Genomic DNA, 21045 nt, shown 5'->3' with positions numbered 1-21045 from the left:
TCTTCTTCACACCCATTTGACAGACTTTTGAGACTGCAAAATATTTTTGGAAAATTATTATTGGAAAAAAGATTACTGAATGATCGGGTGGATGGCAATTTTTCAGGCTGGAACAAACCATTTCCCAGCATTCACATGAACACATAAGTAACTTGTACTTAAATGCTGATGGGACATTTTTTAGAATGTGATAAGTGTGAAATAGCCCGTAGTTTTATCAGTCTTGGTTGCTGCCCACTCCTGCTAAAAAAAGGTTGATTGTGATCATTAAGTTGCAGGTAGGCAGTGCCTCTGGACTGTAAAATAGGAATGTTAGTGCGCGGTGATGAAAGCAAACTTTGCTCAACACCTGTCTATATATATTGCAGGTTTCAGTGGCTGCCCAGTTGATCCGTTCGCTCTGTTGTCTGGGAATAAAGAAGTGGTAAGTAAGAACAACTAAGACCAAGTTTTCTTCTTTTTTAAACTTGTTTAGCTTATAAATCCAAAGCTCTGCTTTTGCAGCTCAAGGAATGGCAACAGGGAGCTAAGGTGGGGAACTGGAATGGCATGTGAAATGTCATCCACTTGTTAGCATTTTCACCTTGTGCTGTTTCAACTGCTTTTATATTTTAAGGAAGTGATAAAAAAAAAATCATAGTTCTAAAACCAAACTGTGCTACTTTTTGCCTGCAAATAACTAGATTTATTTTTATGGAACATGATAAAGAAAAAAAGCATTTTATTAGCACCTATCAAAAAAAACCCCACCAGAAATAACTGCCTATAGCATAAGAAAGTATTGTTTTAACTATTATCTGGATTGAAAAGAAGTGAGTTTTTAAGTCATAGTAATCAGTGGTATTGGATACTGGAAAATGTCTAGGATTTGATTAATGAAACATTGGAAGGAAATACTGTCAGTTCGTGTGTTAGCATAGATAGTGTGTAAAGTCTGTGTGCTGCACTATGGCCGTGTCAGGCTATTCTTGATGGAAACATTTTCTTATGCTAATTCAGTTTGATACACGGAGGCAAAAGGAATACATTAGTCTAATGTAGTTAGCTCAACTAATGTGGCAGTAGGCAGAAATCAGCTGGTTTCTCAGTAACTTTTATTAGCAGCTCTTCCATTAGATCAGTAAGTCTTTTTAATGTCATTACTTTTTCCTCTCTCGATTCTTTACTATGTGTTTTGTGTTTGGGATGGGGTAGATCTGTTGTATTTTCTTGTTGATGGGATTATTCTTTTTTGTTGTTTTATTTAAATACCTACTAGGCATTTGAAGTAGCTCACAGATGTTTCCTGGCTCTGGCTCCTCAGTGGCAGTGTCTGGTGCTTTGCTTGATTGTGAATGCAAAAATTAATGTTGGGGATTCATTTTCTCTCTGGACTTGCTTAGAAATTAGTTCTCTGTACTAGGTTGTTTTATATGTTTTTTCAGTTTTGCTATGTTAGATTCAAGCTTGTGAGCAGTAAGTCTCAGGGATACATAAGAATAAACAGTGAGCACAATGCTCTTTTTTTAGCTTTCACATATCGATTTTTTCCTTTACTACTACATTAGTTGAAAGTTTACATCCTGGCTAAGCCTGCTAACTTATTCAGAGAAAAAGCCCCAAGGAAGCAGCTGGTGCCAGGGCAAAGACAAGACTTGCTCCTAGCGAGGCTGAATCATTGCTGGTGTTTGTTTAAGTCATTGCACCTGGGGCTTTGTGGCTGCCATGGAACAGGTTCTGGGGCAAAATTATCAGCTCATGTAAAGCTACTGAATGAATTTGTGCTGGCTGAGGATCTTTCCTTTCCTGTGTCTACATAATGTGCTTCTGTGTTGGAAGTGATACATTTTGAGGCAGTATTTCTTCAAACTGTGTATAAGAAGGATTGCTGTGTAGCTTGGTATTTATTCCTATGAAGTACGTGTGGTAAATATTCATATTTACTAAGTCATGTAGTCAGATATCAAATTATCTGATAAATCCCTTTTTAGCATAAAAACTGTAGCACAGTGGTGAATGACAAGGAAGTGATGGGTTTTTGTAGAAAAGCTGAGAAAGGAGAGTGAGCGAGAGAGCGGAAAGCCTGGCTGCACCCAAAACTTGATTTGGAGCTGCTTAGGCAACCTGTAGGCACATGTATGGTCGTGTTGGTGGTTGTTGCAGTTATTACCAGTTGGTTTTGAAAATACTGCTATTTTCTCCAGTACTTTTGTTTCATCTTGATTTGGCTGGGTATGTTCCACTGGAGGTGAGATTTCTTTAAGGCTTACTGCTTTGTAGTTCTTATTTCAGGCACAACGTGGCCTTTTAGTGAGCTGTCACGGGTGGAGGGGTACAAACAATACCGTCCAGGCACATGCAAGTGGTAGTTCATATTCTCCGTGTTAAGTCCAGCAAAATAAATACGTTTACGACTCTTTCTGATTTAAAACTGAAAAGCACCGAGAGTCTAGCCCTGGAAGAGAGGCAATGCTGTTACAGTCCAGTGAGTCACTGAGGAACGTGGGGCAACTGCATGACACCTGGTGTTGCGCAGATAATTCCCCAGGGACTTTAACTCTTTGAAATGCTGCAGCGAGAGAGTCAGTATGCATATAAAACCCATGGGAGCCCACTTTGGCTTCGGCTTTTTCTCTCTCACATTTTATTTCAGAATTTGAATGCCACTGATTTCCATCTATCTCCCTCTTAGGAGCGGGAGGTTTCAGTTTCTTTTGGAGTTAGAAAGGATGTCACACGTAGTTAGCATTTTCCGAAGGCGAGGAAAGACTATACTTACAACGAAAGGAGCACGCGCGACGGTGTGAGAGGATTTGCCGCGAGGTTCGCCGAAACGGACTGGATTACAGTTTGCGCAGGCATTAGTTTTCAGACCTTTGCAATATGCATAGCATATTTTGACCTGCCGCATTCAGGAGGAGGTTAGCTCCCGTTTCAGCACAGCTCCGGACAGGTGGACGTCCAAAGCGCCGATGCTTGGACGGACGCGAGCTCCATGACTACGGCCTGGGTGCAGGCGTCCTGGCCGGCGTCCCACCAGCGCGGCGCGGAGACACCCGGGCTGGCACAGGGATGGGCAGACCTCGTCGCTCCGGGCGCCTCATCCAGCAATTGTGGCTGTCCTGCCTTTGGACCTGGACCGGTGCGTCCAGCTGAACGTAGCTCCTTGTTGCGGCGTGCGTCGTCACCGGCCCATCCTCTGCCCGTTCTCTAACATGTTCCTTCGCAGTGTAGTTGTGCCTTCGGTGTTCAAAAGTAAACCACTATTAGGGTTTTCATTGTCATTTATATCTTGCGTCAGTGATGTTGGTCTTTTATACTCTGCCTGACGTCAGCCTTTCTAAAGGCGCGTAGGAGCTGCCAGGGAATGATGCAGTTAGCTTTGTCACCCCGCTGCTCTGCTCCTCCGCAGCACCCAGATTTTCTTCTGAGTGTTTTCTCAAGATGTTAATGTCTGCATTTGGGCCAAGGAAGAATTCTTTGAAGGGAAAACTGTAGAATGTAGATTACCCTTGTAGCTCAGCGATTAATTAACAGTAAGTAGCTGTGGCCAGGACTCTAGCAGAGTATCAGGTGGCTGTAAACTATCTTCTCAGCTGTTCCTCTTAACAAAAGTCGGCATCTGGAGACAGCTGACAGCTTTGGTAGCGCTTCAAGGATCTAGATGGTTCTGCTTTCATCAGTCCTGGATACCAATCACACAGAATGGGCTCTTCTAGTAATACCTCTGCAAACCCAAATGCATAAGGCAAATACTGTAAAGGCCTCCGGTATTCAAGTCTACCTTCCCAAACTGGAGGTTGACCAGGGCTCATATGAATAATTTTATATACGTATCTGTAAAAAACCTTCCCCCACAGAGGTGGTCAACTCTCATTCTATGGTATTTAATCACATAAAGCAAACCCAGTAATAATACATGACGTACCTGTGGGATCCTGAACATGGGAGATGCTTATTATGAAGAAATGCCCTGCTGAATTCTTGAATGGGGAGAATTTATTTAGGAGACATAGAGGCTGTTTGTCTGCTGAAGTTTTCAAGCTCCACTTTCTCCAGTGAATGCATCAGCTCGGTTTCCATACAGTAATCATGCAGGCTGAATCCTTCATTTCCATACTGAGTGCAACAGAAGAGCTGTAAAAATACTGATGGCATCTCTAGGGCTGGGGGTCCAGCATATTCTGTGTCTCTCCATGATGGGAATATGTCGACAATGCAACTTCACATCCGAATTTCCAATGCATTTTCACAATTGTATTTCACTTAAGAAGCACTTGTGCTGAGCAGTTATTTTTTTTAGAGCTCTTTAAATGCTGAACATGTATAAATGAAACTCGTTTAACAAGATGGAGGTGTTCTGGCATGGGTGGGGCTTGGAGATTGTTGGCATGGGTGAAAATATGAGAATTTGCTCCAAGCAAATGGAAACCCTTGTTGAAACAAGCAAGAGTGATTTTCTTCCATCTGTTCTAAGATCTTTCTTTGCGTATCTTGGGAGCTGCTCTGGACCTTACATCACGGATAAAGAATGTGTAAAAACAGAGCTTTTGCTAATGGGATTGTAGAATAATTTTTCCTGCTAGTGTGGAAAGGGAGATACTCTTCTCTTTGTGGAGTGCCAGAAAACAATACCCTCCTCTGTTACAATAAGACATGAGTGATTTTGTCTGTGACATTTCCTTCCCGGCTAAAGGAGGAGGATGTGTGGCTTATTGAGGTGTGCAGGGACAAAACTTTTTCACCATCAGCCACATAAAGGATTATGCTTAAATGAATGATTAATTATAGTCCCTCACAGTGGCTGCTAAATGCAGGTGAACCTTGTTTACGGGAGCGCAATAGCAACTCTGAGACTGACTTGTGGAGGCTGGGCGCAGGTGCCCTGTTTACGAGGAGCATTGCAGGCAGATTGGCTCGCCCGCGTTTCAGCCGCCCAGGTGCCAGATGCGGTGGCTGCGGGGCAGCTTTGCCCGTGGCACTGACCGACTTGCGTGGCAGAGAGGGTGGAAGAGACAGACCCAAAGGTGAGGCTTTTCTGGGTAGGGTTCACTTCTCCCATCCTTTCCACTGAGGCGTCACTCACACTGGCTGAGCTAAACAACAGCCTGGAAAGGTAGAAACATTATCGTATATAGCCTTGGCTCCCCATGGTCACTTTCCCCCTCTTTCGTGTCCCTCTCTCTGTCGTCCGATATTGGCGAAGTAAATAAGTAGGAGTCTTCCAGGTTTTGGTTCAAGGAACAGCTGCCTCCTCCTCTTGTGCCTGGTCTAGGTCTGTCACATGTGCTTGTACCTGTGCCGGCAGGATTTGGCCATGTGATGTCTTATTTTTTAAGTTATTATTTCTTAATATTACCGTGCATGTCAAATGTGCTCAAAAGGGGTCAGGAAGGAAGAGGTTCAGACAGAGAGCCTACATGAGATGGGTGAGCCTGACCTTGCTGCCACTAACTCAGCTTCGCTTGCAGCATCAGCTGTGAGTTACAGGCAAATAACCTGCAAATGGCCACTGAAGACTAATTACGCTCTTGTCCAGTTGTTCAGCAAGCATCATTCTTGTCCTGGTTTCAGCTGGGATAGAGTTAACTGTCTTCCTAGTAGCTGGTACAGTGCTATGTTTTGAGTTCAGCATGTGAAGAATGTTGATAACACTGATGTTTTCAGTTGTTGCACAGTAGTGTTTAGACTATAGTCAAGGATTTTTCAGCTTTTCATGCCCAGCCAGCGAGAAGTCTGGAGGGGCACAAGAAGTTGGCACAGGACACAACCAGGGCACCTGACCCAAACTGGCCAACGGTGTATTCCATACCATGGGACGTCCCATCTAGTTTAGGAACTGGGGAGTGGGTGCGGGGAATGGCCGCTCGGGGACTGGCTGGGTGTCGGTCAGCGGGTGGTGAGCAATTGCCCTGCGCATCATTTGTACATTCCAATCCTTTTATTACTACTCTTGTCATTTTATTAGTGTTATCATTATTAGTTTCTTCTTTTCTGTTCTATTAAAACCTTCTTATCTCAACCCAGGAGTTTTACTTTTATTTCTCGATTTTCTCCCCCATCCCACTAGATGGGGGAGAGGGAGTGAGCGGCTGTGTGGTGCTTAGTTGCTGGCTGGGGTTAAACCACGACAATTCTGGAGCTCGAAACTCTGGGGTCTTCCTCCACCTTGTCCAGGGCCACGTTCTCCTCCATGCTTCCAGGAAGACTGTGTTTAGCATGTGTGACCCAAACTAGGCAAATGCTTTAAGGAAGAACTTTCTTTGCTAAGGTCTGTATATTGAATTACCGGTTTGGTAAAGGCAGTCAGTTAAATCCAGAAGGTGGAAGAAAGTAAAACAGTCCTCTGACTTTTTGCTGAAAGGAGATAAAATGAATTGGAGAAAAGAAATGCCTAAGGTTTGGAAAGCAGAGAAATCTTTGCTTTCATGGCAGTTAAAAGCGAACAAAAATACAGGCATGAGATGGAAATAATTTTTTTTAATTGTGTAAATTGCACAAAATAAATCAACTGTGTGCTTTAAACATAACTGAGAAATCAATTTCACATGTAAAGGAATGATTCATAAACATTAATAAAAAGCTGTGTTCAAGGACAAATTGCTTCCATTCCATTTCCATCTCTTTTGCTCTTAAACTTAATAACATTTCTCACATACCCCATCGTAAGTTGAATATTTTGATTGCACCTGCATTTTAATCAGCACTACTTTGTTAGTCACAGATCATGGCTCCCTGGCCTGAGGTGGAAAAGCCTGAAACCAATAACTATATTGGGGACTCCTCCAAACAAAACCAGAACATGGCTGGGAAAGAAGGAGAAAATCACAAAGGTAATGTGAGCTCACCTGTGAGTTACAGAGATATATAAGTTTTGAGGCTCCTTTGAGAAGATGGAAAGTAATTAAACTGTTTTTCTTAAAATGTTCTATTTCATCAGGCAATGTGGCTTCACTTGGAAATAAAGGAGAAATTCAACCTGCGTTTTCCACAATAGCCTTGATAGATGAGACAACGCCAGAAGAAGATGACCCATGGGCTCTGCCGGAACTGCAGGACACTGGGGTCAAGTGGTCAGGTAGACATTTCTCAGTAAATATGTTACCTGTACTTATTTTTTCCATCACTTCTGCTCTCTTTGTCTTGGTTATTTTTCTGAAATTATATTTGCTGTAGAACTGAATTTAAGATTTGAGGAGTTTTCAGATCTAGGCTTTACACTCTGTCTCACCTTCTCCAACAGTGAATATTATATTTAGTCAGTTAAGAAAAATCTGGAAATCATGCTGCTTACCCTCCTTAAAACGCAAGGAGATATATGGAAAACAATCCAAAACTAATATGGTTTTATATCCAGGCTCCTATTGGTCTTTCTTTACTCAGTAGGATGACTGTGTAAAACCGAGGGTCAATCTCAGACTTTGTAAGGCTTTTGTCACATACCAAAAGCTTTTACATGGTAAAACCACATAAACGAACTACCTGCTTCTGCAGTTAAAATTTGATTAAGGAGAACATTGTTTTGGGTTTAATCAAGTACTGGGGTCACAACACTGTCTTTGACTCCATAGTCTCTGCTGGTGTGCTAGACTATTCAAGACAGAACATCAGACACATCAAGCAAACCTTTTATGCATAACGTATTTGTTTTGCAGAACTGGATAGAAAAGGAAAAATCATTCGTGTACTCTACGGGATAGGGAAGTTTATTATGCTACTTGGATTACTCTACTTGTTCGTTTGTTCTCTGGATGTACTGAGCTCTGCTTTTCAACTGGTAGGAGGTATGAAAATGTCTAAAATATCCAGAATAAACTATGAATGAGGCAGTAAGTTTCACCTGAGTGAGTAAATTACAAGTATCACTCTTCAAGAACATTCTCCATAGACTTATGTGTTGAGATATAGATTCAGAAGGAAGTAGCTCTGATTGAAGACTGACCTTCCTTTGTCTGAAAGCACCTCTGTTTCTCAAATTCCAAGGAGCTGTTGATGTAGGGATTATTGGCCCTGATTTCTTAGTAGGTTCCTGTTACTTTGGTTTACACAAATACATCTGTGCATAAATTTGTTTCATGTGAAAGACACTTCAACAAGGTGAAATATGAAAGTTGCACTCTTGATCAAAGCACCCAGAACTGAAATGTCCCCCAAGTCTTTCAAAGATGAAAACTCTTGAAATGTATTTTTTGCATTTGCCTGTCTCCAATGGTTGAATTCTGCTGAAGGATTCAGAAGAGTTATCAGAGAAATGTCTGAGCTTCTGTGGAGGTCCTTTGTATTTTTGTCAGCACAGAAAGCTATAGGAACAGAATTACTCGGGGTTATTAAAATAGTTTTCCTTGATGCAGTAACCAAAAATATCAAGGCAGTAATAGCATTTAAATCTATGCATGTGTGGGTTTTTTACCGTACAGTCTTTCCTCTGATGGCTGTTGTTTTATATGGTTCTCTGCAGAGTTCAGTAGAGCTTATTCAGTCACTGAAATGAGAGAACATAAAGTATTTTCTGATAAATTAGAAGCTGAGAGTTCAAGACCTGAATTTGGATCCCTGGGCTACATCATCTTGTACATTTTTTGGCTGGCAAGCATAGCTATATATGTATCAATTAAATGGTTGAATGATCTTTAATTAAATGCTCTGATAATACGGACTTTAACTTGCACTTCCCTCACTCTGAGAATATGTTTTTTCTAGGTAAAGCAGCAGGGGACATTTTTCAGGATGATTCAGTGCTGTCTAATCCTGTTGCGGGATTGGTGATTGGAGTTCTGGTGACCGTTATGGTCCAGAGCTCCAGCACTTCTTCATCCATTGTGGTCAGCATGGTGTCCTCCACACGTAAGTCTACTTAGAGTATCTTCCTAGAAATCAATCATAAATGTCGGTCTGGGGTGCAAACATTCCCAACTCTGTTCAAGTTGTAGAAGCTTTGGCTGTAGGAGTAGAGACTGCAGAAAAAGATTTTCACAGCTGTTGCCCTGATATAAAATAAAAATTTAAAAAAGTAATAATAATAATAATAACAGTAGTAGTAGTAGCAATAGTAATAATAATAATAACAATAATAATCATAATAGTAAGCCCACAACTGCAATGAAAATAATTGGAAACCTTGGCATTGAATGCATTAATTTTGGAAGTATCTGCATACTTTTCTCATGTTAGCCAGTTACTGAACTTCATTTGTTTCTGTGGCATCATTTCAAACAAAATGCCCAGGAAAAAGAGACTTTATCTTACTCTGGCCCTCTAATGTGTGGTGAAAAATGATAACCATGGGCTGCAGTTTCGGTGGGGATCACAGGACTATGGGAGTACCATGTTCCCAGGGGGCTTGATTAAAGCAAACATATCTGTATTGGAGCACCTAATCCCAGTGACATCAAGAGAAGTCAGGGCTCCAGTGACATTCATAGATGTTAATTTTCATTGAAACAAAGAGCTTGCTGATGATTTGATTTTTTCATTCAGTGCTTCCTTTTCTGCTTTCTAGTGCTGACTGTTCGATCGGCTATTCCTATCATAATGGGGGCAAACATTGGCACCTCAGTTACAAACACGATTGTGGCACTCATGCAAGCTGGGGACAGGAACGAATTTAGAAGGTATTGTACTTAAACACTAGATCTGAAAAGTTGCTTTTCTTCCCTCTTTGTAGGTTTTCTTCTATATTCTCTATCACTACTACAGCCATTCAACCTTTCTATTGGCCAAAATTTGAATGTCTAGTTAGGAAAGTGACAAGCATGGCCATGGCCAAGGTATAATGCTGTCTAGATATATGGCTTCCTATACTTGGAGAAGCATATTGGGTTCCTTTAAAAGTTTTGTGGTTTTGTAAGAATCCACCATTTTTAACTGGCTCTTGCACAAGGATGAATTTTTAACTGCTCCCAATATACTACCGACCTTTGATTATCTCATAATTATGGGAGGGCTGTACAAGAAGTTAATATTAGAGTATTTTGGTCTACGCTTCTTAAAAGACTTCATTGTTGAAGGTTTTTTTAAGTCTACAGTGAGCAAGAGCTGGTAACTGTAGAGAAATGAATTGTTCTGGCTGTCAAATATATACAGTGACAACTTGTAGACCGCCGCTTGACGTTATCAGTGAGAAAGCTCATGGCTTATTGGAGATGGGCAGTAAACTTAGCAGGGATATGAGACTTTGGTACCTTGTCATTTATGGCATAACAGACGTATGAAATACACTTAGCTAAAGCCTCTGAAGGAAGCGCTGTGGCTCCTCAGGTTGTGGAGGAGAAGCTGGAAGGGACCTGTACACCAAGGGTTTGCAAGAACATGTGAGAGGGCTGCAAAGAGCCATCTCCTGCCATAAGTCAGGGAGAACAGATCCCAAAGGCAATGCCTGGCTGAGGATTAAAAATATACCAAAAATGGGTGAGAGGCAAAACAAATGCAGGCCATACAGCCACTTTGTTCTTCAAACAAGTACTCTTGGCAATCTCGTGCTAAGGATCATTTTTGCCTTTCCTAGTTTGTCTTGTTTCACTCAGCTGGCTCATTCTTTCACTCGGCCAACAGTGTGGAGACAACTTAGCGCTCTATAGCAAAGTAGCCAACTGCTGTGACCCCAGAAATGAAATTATTCTTATCTTGAAATGGGCTTCATCCTCACTTCTATGATTTAATATTTAATTGATGTTGCGCACATGCTGTTTAATTAAAAGCAGCTTTTAAATTTTTTTCTCACAGGGCCTTTGCTGGGGCAACAATCCATGATTTCTTTAACTGGCTCGCTGTGTTTGCGCTGTTGCCCATTGAAGTTATTTCTGGCTATCTTTACCATCTCACCAGTGCTATAGTTGAATCCTTTCATCTTGAAAGTGGTGAGGATGCCCCTGAGCTACTAAAAGTTATCACAGACCCCTTTACAAAGCTCATCATTGAGGTAAGCTCTTTCTCTCTTCAAGGAAGCTGCTTACTTGGTTCAGTTACAGCTAATCAAAATGCTCTGAATATGGTGGGGGGCTCCCACTCACTTCTCTGTGTCCTTGGGATGAAGCTCATTAGCAGGTGGATTCTTCTTTTTATTAGCATTTCATAAAGCCCCAGCTCTATATTTCCCATTTCTATTTCCCCCACATTTCACCATTAACGACCTAGCTAGGAGGACTGGGAAGGCAGGTGAGGACAAATACAGCCACGTGGGATGGGTGGGATGGATGGGATGGCAGCCTGTTACCTAGACATCGGCAGGTAGTACTACCTGGGACTACCTAGCACATCCAGAAGATCTGCATAGGACCAGAAGAGATGACACTGAAACTTGCACACATCCAGAGGGACGGCTGGAGGCCAGGGCACATGTGCACAACTCCTAAAATGACAGTAAATGCATGTAGTTGTGTCAGTGTAGTTGTTTATATAGAAAGAGCGAGATGAAGTGGTGAATGATTTGGGGAGAATGAGACACAGTGTTTGTGCCCATAGAGTTGTACCTTTTTCTGGGAGTAAACCCCCTCCTACCTGTTGGGCAGCAGCTCCAGCATTAGAGATGGTCATGCAGGCTTTATGTGGTTGAGCTTCCAAAGGGAGTTATTTGAGTAAGGCTGAACAGAAGTGTGTGATGCAAGTTGGAATAATGCTTTTTTCTTCTTCTTCTTTTTTTTAAAGCTTGATAAGTCAGTAATAAATGCAATTGCTACAAATGATGAGTCAGCAAAAAACAGAAGCCTGGTAAAGATTTGGTGCATAACTGAAACCAATGTGGTGAGTATCATGCTAAATTCATTCCCAGGTTCCTCAGAAAATATATTACCTATCTGTAGCTGACACTCCTTATCATAGGATTGTGAAATTAGGTTTTTAAATAAGGGTTTGGTTTTTTTGCAGCAGATAAAGAATGAAAACAATTTAATGTAGTTTTTGCTCCACTTAAATCAAGGTTGTCATACCAGTGGTGAGCTTGACCTTGTTGCTTTCAGTACCATGCAGGCCCTCGCTTATCAGAACTGGTAGTTTGGAGCCAAGCCTTTTTCTCCTTTCACATCCAAATGCCTTTAAACTCTGATACGATTACCAACTCCCTGAAAGTGGAAAAAATCTGCAGTACAGGCCAAAGAAAAATATCTTTTTGCCCACCATTTATCTATTGAACCAGCTTTAGTCTTACGTGTGTTAGGGTGACCTGGTGGCAGCTGGTGGCAGCTGGTTATTTGCAGCTTTCTTGGAAAACTGCCCTCGGAGACAGCCTCCGTGGGGCTATGTCCCGTTGTTCTTAACCCAAGCAACACTGCAGCCTGAAGGAATCTGTTGCCCAGATCAACACCAATGAGTATTTTGGTAAACTGTGGAGCTGAGTGTTTGGTTTGTGTTGTTCAGCTAACTAACAATTAGAGCGTTAAATATCCCTTGGATCTCTAATGAGACTATTCTGCTTGTTGGTATGTATAGAAAAGTAATTCCTGAAGTCCTGAGGCAGAAGATACTTAAGAACACACAGCGGAGGTTAAAATTAAGTGCTTAGGTTTTTAGAGGCGCCCAGCTCCTGTTGAATGATGGTCTGGATGGCCAGTGAAACGCTAGCTAGGGAGATAGCACCAGGAGCAGAGCTGTGCTAACGTGAAACTGCTCAGGTTACGCTGCTGAGGAGCTGGGTATTTAATCTCAGGGGAGGCATCGTCCTTGGGCAGCGGTACTGCTTTCAGGGTCCCAGCCCGTGCTTGGCTACCCCTTCGCCATGCTGCCAGAGAAGGCACAGCCTAACTCTCAGTGTGGTCTTGAGCCCCTGAGTCCTACAGTCCCCCACTCCTAGAAGACAAGCAACTACACAGAAAGCATAGGCTGAAGGTTACACTTCCATATACACAGTTTTTTTCTGTGCTTGCCTGTATTTTGGCTGTGTAACTACTGCCCAAGCATGTAGTCAAATTACAAAAATGCATGAAATCCCTACAAGCTTGACTTGAACTTGGTGGGGGAAGAGGAATATCATTTAAATGATTTACATTCCTGGTGTGTTAAACTCATTTCTGGCAAAACCGATTATACAGACTTATGGCAGGGATAAATACATGCTGACTCCACATGTTAAAAGCAAAACATGAGGATAAACATTTTGATCTAATGCAGCTGCTTTGAAACTCAGATGTCTGAAAAAAGTTCAGGAAGGTGAGAAATAACACCGCGTTGTGTTTGCAAAGGCTGACGCGTTGGGGAGGCTGGAGGCCAGGCACTCCCTGACGATGCGGGGGCACCGGATCCACCCCCAGCTTTGCCCATCTGCATCAGCTGGAGGGGACGCGCAAACGTGGGTGTCTGCAGGCAGTGCCCAGCAAGAAAATAGGATTCCTCTTTCCCCATTTCTGCAGAAGAGAATCACTCAAACACTTCTTAAAGATACCTCCTGTTCAGCAGTGAGGTTCAGAGTCCATTTGGCTGTTAGCCGCGCTCGTGGCGAAGTGCAATTCAGTCAGCAAACCCTTCCTTAATCTGCGTGAGCGCTTATGGACCTAGCATCAGAATGCAGTATGTCTGGCCTAGGAGCTCTTATAGGGAAGGTTTTATTGTGGTGTAAATAGAAATTCAGGTTCAGCTCAGTAAGACTAATGCTAATCATAGTGCTAGCAATTAGCTCTTAGGTAACATTTGAGCTTTAAGAAAGAAAGTAGTAGCAGCACGTCTGTTTCTACAGATAGGAAAACTGAGGCATAGGAAGGCAGCGTGAGCAGCTTGTGCTCATCCAGCGACAGAGGCTGCACTAGTATTGTAGTATTCTGAATCAAAGGCCTGTGCAGTACTCACCAGACCATTAACTGCCGTTAAGATGACAGTCGACAGGTCTTTCTTTGACCCAAGGAAGCTGTGGCACTGGCTGGAAAAGCAATGCCACGGTCCCCCAGCCGCAGCGAGACATGAACCTTATTCCACAGATCCTGACATCAGTAGTTAAAGTTCTTAGCTGCTGATGACGTGGCACTATGGTTATTACAATGTAGAAGGTTTGGGGGATATTTTAATCTTTAAATGCTGTATTGATTGACTTGGGTAACAGCACAACCATTTATTTTAAGAATGCAAAAAATTTTGCCTTGTCATTAATGTGGTGCCAGCTTACACTCCAGCTTACAAATCTGCCTTCAGCTGATGAATGCTTGGATGTAGTAAAAACCTAGAACTTTGCATGAGTTCTTAATGAAGGCTTGTAGGTGACTGAACTACCTCCTTTGTCTCGCAATCTTTAGACACTGCAGAATGTCACAATTCCACCTTCAGAAAACTGCACATCTCCTGACCTTTGCTGGACCGAAGGAAACATGACATGGACCATCAAGAATGTAACTGAAACAGAATATATCAGTAAATGTAAGTAGTAGAACTATTTCTTCTTTGGCAATACCTTTACAAATGTATATATAGCTTTCTAATAGCATTAACAGACTACTTCAGAGGTACAGTGAGAGGCACTCGCACACAAGGTACTACTGCAGGTGCAGTCAGAGCAGCCTGCGCTCTGTTATAGCTACGCAGCTGGAGTTACCAGTATCATCATGGTAACTGGCTGCAGATGGATTTCTTTCCACGCTCCCTGATATCAGTAATTGAAATCTTCAGTATCATGTCACCCTTGCTGTTAGGTGACTTGGAGCTACGGTTACTTTGCTGTAATGCTTGCTTGGATATCCCCATCCCTATGCATGCCCTTCAGGACTTTGAACAGCCCTTCTCAGGCATGCAGCCGCCTCTGGGAAGAGCCAACCCACCATCCGGCTTGGGGCACGCCAAAATTTCCTCGTGCTGTTGTATTTCTCTCCCTTGCACGTGGTCAAGCAGCTCCTGCCTGCCCCGCAGGGGTGCCCGCTGTGTATTTTATAAGTGTGTCCACAGAAGAGCCCCTCTTTCCCCCCTCAGACATGGCTTTTGTGGAGCAAGGGAGGTGGCATTTTTACTCTTTGCATCACCCCCTCACGCCGTGTGTGCTTTGGTCCCATTTTCTTAGGGACATGTATGAAAACTGGAGCTGGGCTTGGGACCAGAAGGAAAAATGTGGCTAGGCCATTTCATTTTCCTTTTCTTTTTCAGGCCAGCACCTCTTTGCAGACACAGACCTGCCTGATCTTGCCATCGGTCTCATCCTTCTGGCTTTGTCCCTGCTTGTTCTGTGCTCCTGTTTGGTGATGATTGTTAAGCTATTAAACTCTGTGCTTAAAGGACAAGTGGCAAGCGTTATCAAGAAGACAATCAACACTGGTAATTATCTGCTTTTCCTGAAGATTGTTTTCAGGAATGACAAGGACATTGAGCACGTTTATTGGTATCCCTGTTCTGGCAGATATTCTAGAATAGTTTAAAGAAAACAGTATTAAACAAAAATCGCTGCCCCTCCCCAGCTCTTTTTCTCCCAAGCATGTTATTTTCTTTCTTTTAAAAATTTATCAGCGAACAGCTTGCTTGAGAACTGCAGCAGATTAACAGCAACAGAGACCAAAGTCCAGGCTCTGTTTCTTGATGTATAATCATTAGCTGTTAGAAATGTAATGTTCCCATCCTCAAAAGATAGCGCTGAAGTGCTGAGATCATGATTGCCTGCTCTGGCACACAGCCTGCATGTTTCTTTTAAAGTTGAAAAAAAGTTTGTAGTTATTAATGATCTAATTCCCTTTGCTTGTCCTGTTCCACTGCTTAACCCTCTCTTCAGTAGGATAAGGCAGCCCTGAATAGTTGTACTTTCTGTCTTTCTCTGTGTTCTCCAGGTGTTTTTTCAGCCTGGATCTATTGAGTGCAAATGCGTGGTTTTTTTCACTTGGCTGCTTTTTCTTCCTCCTCCCTTGAATGGAGAGCTTAGAACCTGTAGCAGAGAAAAACAGTCCTGGCACATCTCTGGCTGTGGTTGAAGAGAGAGTTCACAGAGATGGGGAAGGCAACAAAGTGGTCCTCATGCTCTGTCTTCTCTTCTCCTGGGCAAAGAACACTGCCTGAATCAAAAACAAGGGGTAGAAAGTAATCAGCTGCTGGGTACTGTTCATTTGTGATCTCCTCTGTGTTCCTCTGTGTCTTCCCGACTGATTAAGTCCTCACTTCTTGGCTCACTCCTAAATCTGCAGGCTACAGGGGGCCATTGTGCCTAGCTTCTCTAATCAGCATGATTAGCTTTTCTTTGCAAGGGTTAACAAGTGAATTTTTAGGAGGTGATCTGCTTGAAACTAGTTAGAACAACCAACCTGATTTTCTCAGGACGGTCTTCAGAGCTCTTGGTTGCCGAAACCAAGGCACTCAAGACTCCTAGAAGGGTTTCTGTTGACCTCTGTGGAAATATTTCTTGTACCTAATTGTATTACAATGTACGCGCTACCCTGGGTCAGGACAAATGTCTGCCTAGTCCAGTATCCATCTCAAAGCGTATCCAGTGGTAGAAGACTGGAGAGGGAGTACAGTGAACAGGGTAAATTAGAGTAGTAGCACTGACTCTGACCCCAAATTGTCATTTAAGAGGCAATATGCAAACAATGTATCTACATGCTTAATAGTCTTTTCAGTGCTGTGTTACTGTTACATAGAGCATTCTGTTATCCTAAAGACAATGTTCTCCCTCTATTTTTTTTAGATTTCCCATTTCCTTTTACTTGGCTAGCTGGATACCTGGCTATGCTTGCAGGGGCTGGTATGACCTTCGTTGTCCAAAGTAGTTCTGTTTTCACATCTGCTATTACACCCCTTGTTGGTAAGTTGTCAGTACTGTATTCTTTAATGCCATGTATTATCTTCTCCATCATTCTGAAACCACTCAATCCTGTTTCTTTTCTCCTAGGCATTGGTGTTATAAGCATTGAGCGCTCTTATCCCCTTACCTTAGGAGCTAATATTGGCACAACCACAACAGCTATACTTGCAGCTTTAGCAAGTCCAGGGAGTACCTTAAAATATTCTTTACAGGTCAGTATAAAACTTCCTTGACTTCATTTAGAAGTTGCAACTTTTCTGAAAAAAAGAAACCTGACAAAACTGGCTTTGATGCAAATATGCCATGGATGTCATGCCTGATTTTGTGTGTGCTATTAATGACAGCTCATTCATTTCAACTCCTAGAGCAAAAAGCGTGTATTAAACATTCCAAGAATGTCAATATATAGTAAAATCTTGCTTTTGTAAATTGGGCATGATCTGACTTAATTCAGAACTGACACAGGGTGGGCCAATCGACCCCTGAGCATGGGGTCTCTGCAGCTTGGAATTCAGTGCCCACATCTCTGACAACCCTCTTAGGTAGTCCCCTGTGAGGGTTACCATTTTCTGTAAGTTCCCTCCTCAGGACCCTAACTCTGTTCATGAAGTATACAGGGAATCCTGTAACCTAAGTGAAGGATGTACAGCCCTTAAGATGGCAAGTTGTCTACCTACCTGAGGTTGCAGTGAGCATCATGGCATCTATTTTCTCATTGTAAATCTAATCTGGGTGGGTTTTATTGAATTCCTTGTTGCCTCAGACTGTTTGAAAAGTAGGCAGCTTGTCTTTGGGCTCCCATTTACCACCCGGTAAAGAACATTCCAGGCAGCAGATAACATTTGAATGAACCCTCTACATCAAAGAGTGAAAAGATAATGAGGTGTCCTTTGTGAATAGGATGAATGTTTTTTACTAGCCACAATAAATCAAGAAAATTACAGAAGTCATTTTATTGTTCTCAGGCATGGTAGAACAGATGTAATCATGAGAAGATACTATCTTGACCAAGCTCAGATTTCGTGATAACTTGCTGTTTTTATAACGTACTTTAAAAATAAACTTTCATATTTACTTTAGTCTGATAATAGTTATAGAATGAAAATAAGGTGAGCAGGGAATGTACTGTTTTGTTCAGAATATGCTTATTCTGCCTTAAGCAACTTCTGAAAGCTTTAGCAAGTACGTGTCTCTTCATGCATAGTTTTTAAAAAACAATTTTGAAGTATGTGAATCAAATTATTATAAAAGACCTGGACGAAGTCACATCCCAGGAATCTCCTCAGAGCCCTATAAACTTTTAGCTAGTTTTTGTAAAATCCAGATTTGTACTGTTAACAATTTCTCAACAGCCTGTATGCAATATCTAATTTACACTTCCCATCTTTCACTGAAAACTTATGGATGCAGAACCCAATAATGACCGTTCTCATGCCTTGCTAACAACAGGACTGTTACCTGAAAGCTGTTTGGTTTGTCAGCTTTACTTCTGATGGGACTCCATTTCTTGCAGTTGAAAGCTGCATTTTAAGACTTCCGCATCTGTGAGATATGCCATCCCCTCTAGGCTTGCCTTGTGTCCAAAAGCTGTCCCCAGTTTGTAGGCAGCAATCTTTACAATGTATGAGGTATTACCAAGTCCTTGCTTTGTGCTAGGAAAGGCCCTGCAGCGAAATAGCATGAAAGACAAGAACAAAAAGTGGGGAGCAAGGGAAGGGAAACTATGGAGTCTTAGCGCCACTGGAAATTATTAACATGTCGGTAGGAGCATTTAAAGGCATTTTGGCTAATGCACTTCTCAAACGTTTTTGCTTTCAGATTGCCTTGTGCCACTTTTTCTTCAATATTTCTGGGATTATTTTGTTTTACCCACTACCCTTTACCCGGCTGCCAATCCGCATGTGCAAGACCTTGGGGAACATAACAGCCAAGTACAGATGGTTTGCTATATTTTATCTTCTCCTCTGCTTCTTTCTGTTGCCTTTGTTTGTATTTGGTCTGTCACTGGCAGGCTGGCCAGTCCTTTTGGGTGTTTGCCTTCCCCTGTTTCTTCTTTTTATTGCTGTGGTTGTAATTAATATTATGCAGTCAAGGCGACCACATTCACTGCCTGAGAAGCTCCAAAATTGGGATTTCCTACCCATCTGGATGCACTCCCTAGAGCCCTGGGACAATATAATTATGTCTTCGCTCTCCTTTTGTGGGAAACACTGCTGCGGCTTCTGCAAGTGCTGCAAAGTCAATGCAGAACAGGAGGGTGCCAAAGACAAGCAACTAAAAACTATGGAGGTTTATGAAAACACCATTGCGATGGCTGATGAAGAAAGAGGTGGAAGAAGGGCACCAGCTGCAGCTTGTGTTGAAAAAACAGGCACAAACAACACGGCCTTATAGTAGTGGATCAACCCATATTAGCAGAGATACAGCATAGAACAGTCAGGCTCTTGAAAACCACCTTGGATAATGCACTGAGGACAGAGTGAACATTTTGTTAGGTTCCTGCAGCCAGTGATATATCACTCATCGAGGAATGGAGTCAAACAAGCTTGACAGAGTCCCTAGAAAATCTATGATCAGTTGAAAAGCTAATGACAGTTTTGCTTACAGAGGATCTACCGTGTGATACCTTCCTCCAATGCTATCAGTAGCAAACAAAAGAAATCCTGATGTAGTCCCATGAAGAGAGGGATGAAAGGAGTGGTGAACAATTCAAACTTAATTACAAAACAAACAAACAAACAAACAATGCACTTGTAGAACAGCCTTTCTGACCTACTGGCTTATTCAGCAGAAGTTGCTTTATAATACCTAAAAAGCTCTGGAAATGGAAAAAAACCCCACCCAAACACTGTCCCCCCACCCCCCTCCCCTGGAATCCTAATGTTTTCATTGACTTGGTTGCAGTGGTCAAAACGGAAAACAGTAGTTTTCCCAATACGGACAAAATCTATTCTATGTGTATGAAGGAAAACGAAACGCTGGGACATCCTTCAGAAGCTCTGGGAGTCCTACTCTGGCATAAAGGTGTGCGTAAGCCCATTCAAGCCCTCTCTGTCTCCTTTAACACTGGAGACAGGAGTTATAATCTTTTATTATCTCAAGCTAAAGGCCATGTAAGTAATTGCTGATCCCTCTGCCTGCTGAAGGTTAAGCACTGGGTTTGGAGACACTGGGTGGCTACCAAAAGGCTTGATGAACTCAGGATGTGATTGTGTGGCCATTCCTCTCTCTAAATGGTCCTCTCCAATCCTGTTCACCATGTAACCCCACAATCAGAGGAATGGTGCAGGAAGGAGGACAAGTGGCCAGCGTAGGGGAGGAGACAGCCAGCCAAGCCTGGGCTGATGCCGGGAGATCTGTGTGCAACGGTGGCTCCATTTGGCTGAGCCACAAAATGACTTTTCAGAGTAGTGGTGGAGACTGGCTTTAGAGCTACAAAAGAGAGAACCTGGAGAGCAGATTATGGCTGCCACGGGACATACAGTAACATTTACTGGAGAGAAAGGAGTGTTCACTCTGCACTATCACTTTGCACTCTGAGCCACCCTCAGAAATAATGTGAATTTTACTGGCAATTGTATGTAGCAATCCAAACCCCAGATAATATCCGTAAGTAGTGTAGTCACTACCCTGTATAGTCAATCCATAGGTAGTGTAGCACTCGGTGGGAAGCTGCTTGTGCTCAAATCTTAGCGTTACTGATGTTTTAGTAAGTGCTTGTGAGGCTACTCTGAATCATGGGCTGACAAAAGGCATAATTTCAATGTCAGAAAAAGAGCATTTCAAAGATGCACTGAGTACTTCTGCTGGCCTTCAATAGCTTAGATATCAGTGAATATGGGATAACATCTGAAGTCCAATGACTAACATGAAAAAAAAATCAGGTGGCTGAGTGTAGGCCAAGTGTCATTTAAAGCCAGTTTACATGGCTGAGCTGTAGATTAAATTTGTCATGGAAGTTCTGAGAAGACCCTTAGATTAACGAAGCCACTCAGTGCTGCTAGAACACATTTACTTCTGAACAGTTTGTTTTCTGCAGAGCTCTGAAATTCAGCAGGTTGAATTTGGCTATCAGGTAAATATGTACATTTTAGAAGTGAAAATTGTTTTCATTTACTTTTATAAACCAACATTTAAACTGGCAAACTGTGTTGCTGAAAATGTGTTTGCAAATTGCATTCATACTGAGATTCCAACTGTCTCTGTAATTGTAAGCCAGTGACAAAATGCTTAGAATCAGAGTGGATTTCCAAAAGCATCTAGTTTTGGTATAGTTCTGCTCTTTTGGGGTTTAGTAGCAAAGAACAGAGTTATGCCAAACTACTCTTTTAAAAATTATTTTCCTTGTCCTTCATGTAGTTGAAACAGAATTTTGT

General features: G+C 42.3%; 1 protein-coding gene across 1 annotated transcript; it reads left to right on the top strand.

The window, feature by feature from the left end:
- The first annotated feature begins 222 nt into the window (after positions 1-222).
- On the top strand, positions 223-19063 carry SLC34A2 (solute carrier family 34 member 2). The gene is made up of 14 exons (XM_049795331.1): positions 223-278; positions 369-424; positions 6698-6812; positions 6920-7057; positions 7635-7763; positions 8680-8823; positions 9479-9590; positions 10702-10897; positions 11623-11718; positions 14193-14313; positions 15031-15198; positions 16553-16669; positions 16757-16881; positions 18488-19063. The coding sequence occupies exons 3-14, from the start codon at positions 6707-6709 to the stop codon at positions 19061-19063; spliced, it is 2028 nt and encodes a 675-aa protein (XP_049651288.1). The 5' UTR covers positions 223-278; positions 369-424; positions 6698-6706.
- Positions 19064-21045: the final 1982 nt, after the last annotated feature.

The sequence above is a fragment of the Accipiter gentilis genome, chromosome 3, assembly GCF_929443795.1.
Source record: "Accipiter gentilis chromosome 3, bAccGen1.1, whole genome shotgun sequence".
Classification (NCBI taxonomy): Eukaryota; Metazoa; Chordata; class Aves; order Accipitriformes; family Accipitridae; genus Astur; species Astur gentilis.
The sequence above is the reverse complement of the archived record's forward strand: the minus strand, read 5'-3'. Positions and strand labels throughout refer to the sequence as shown.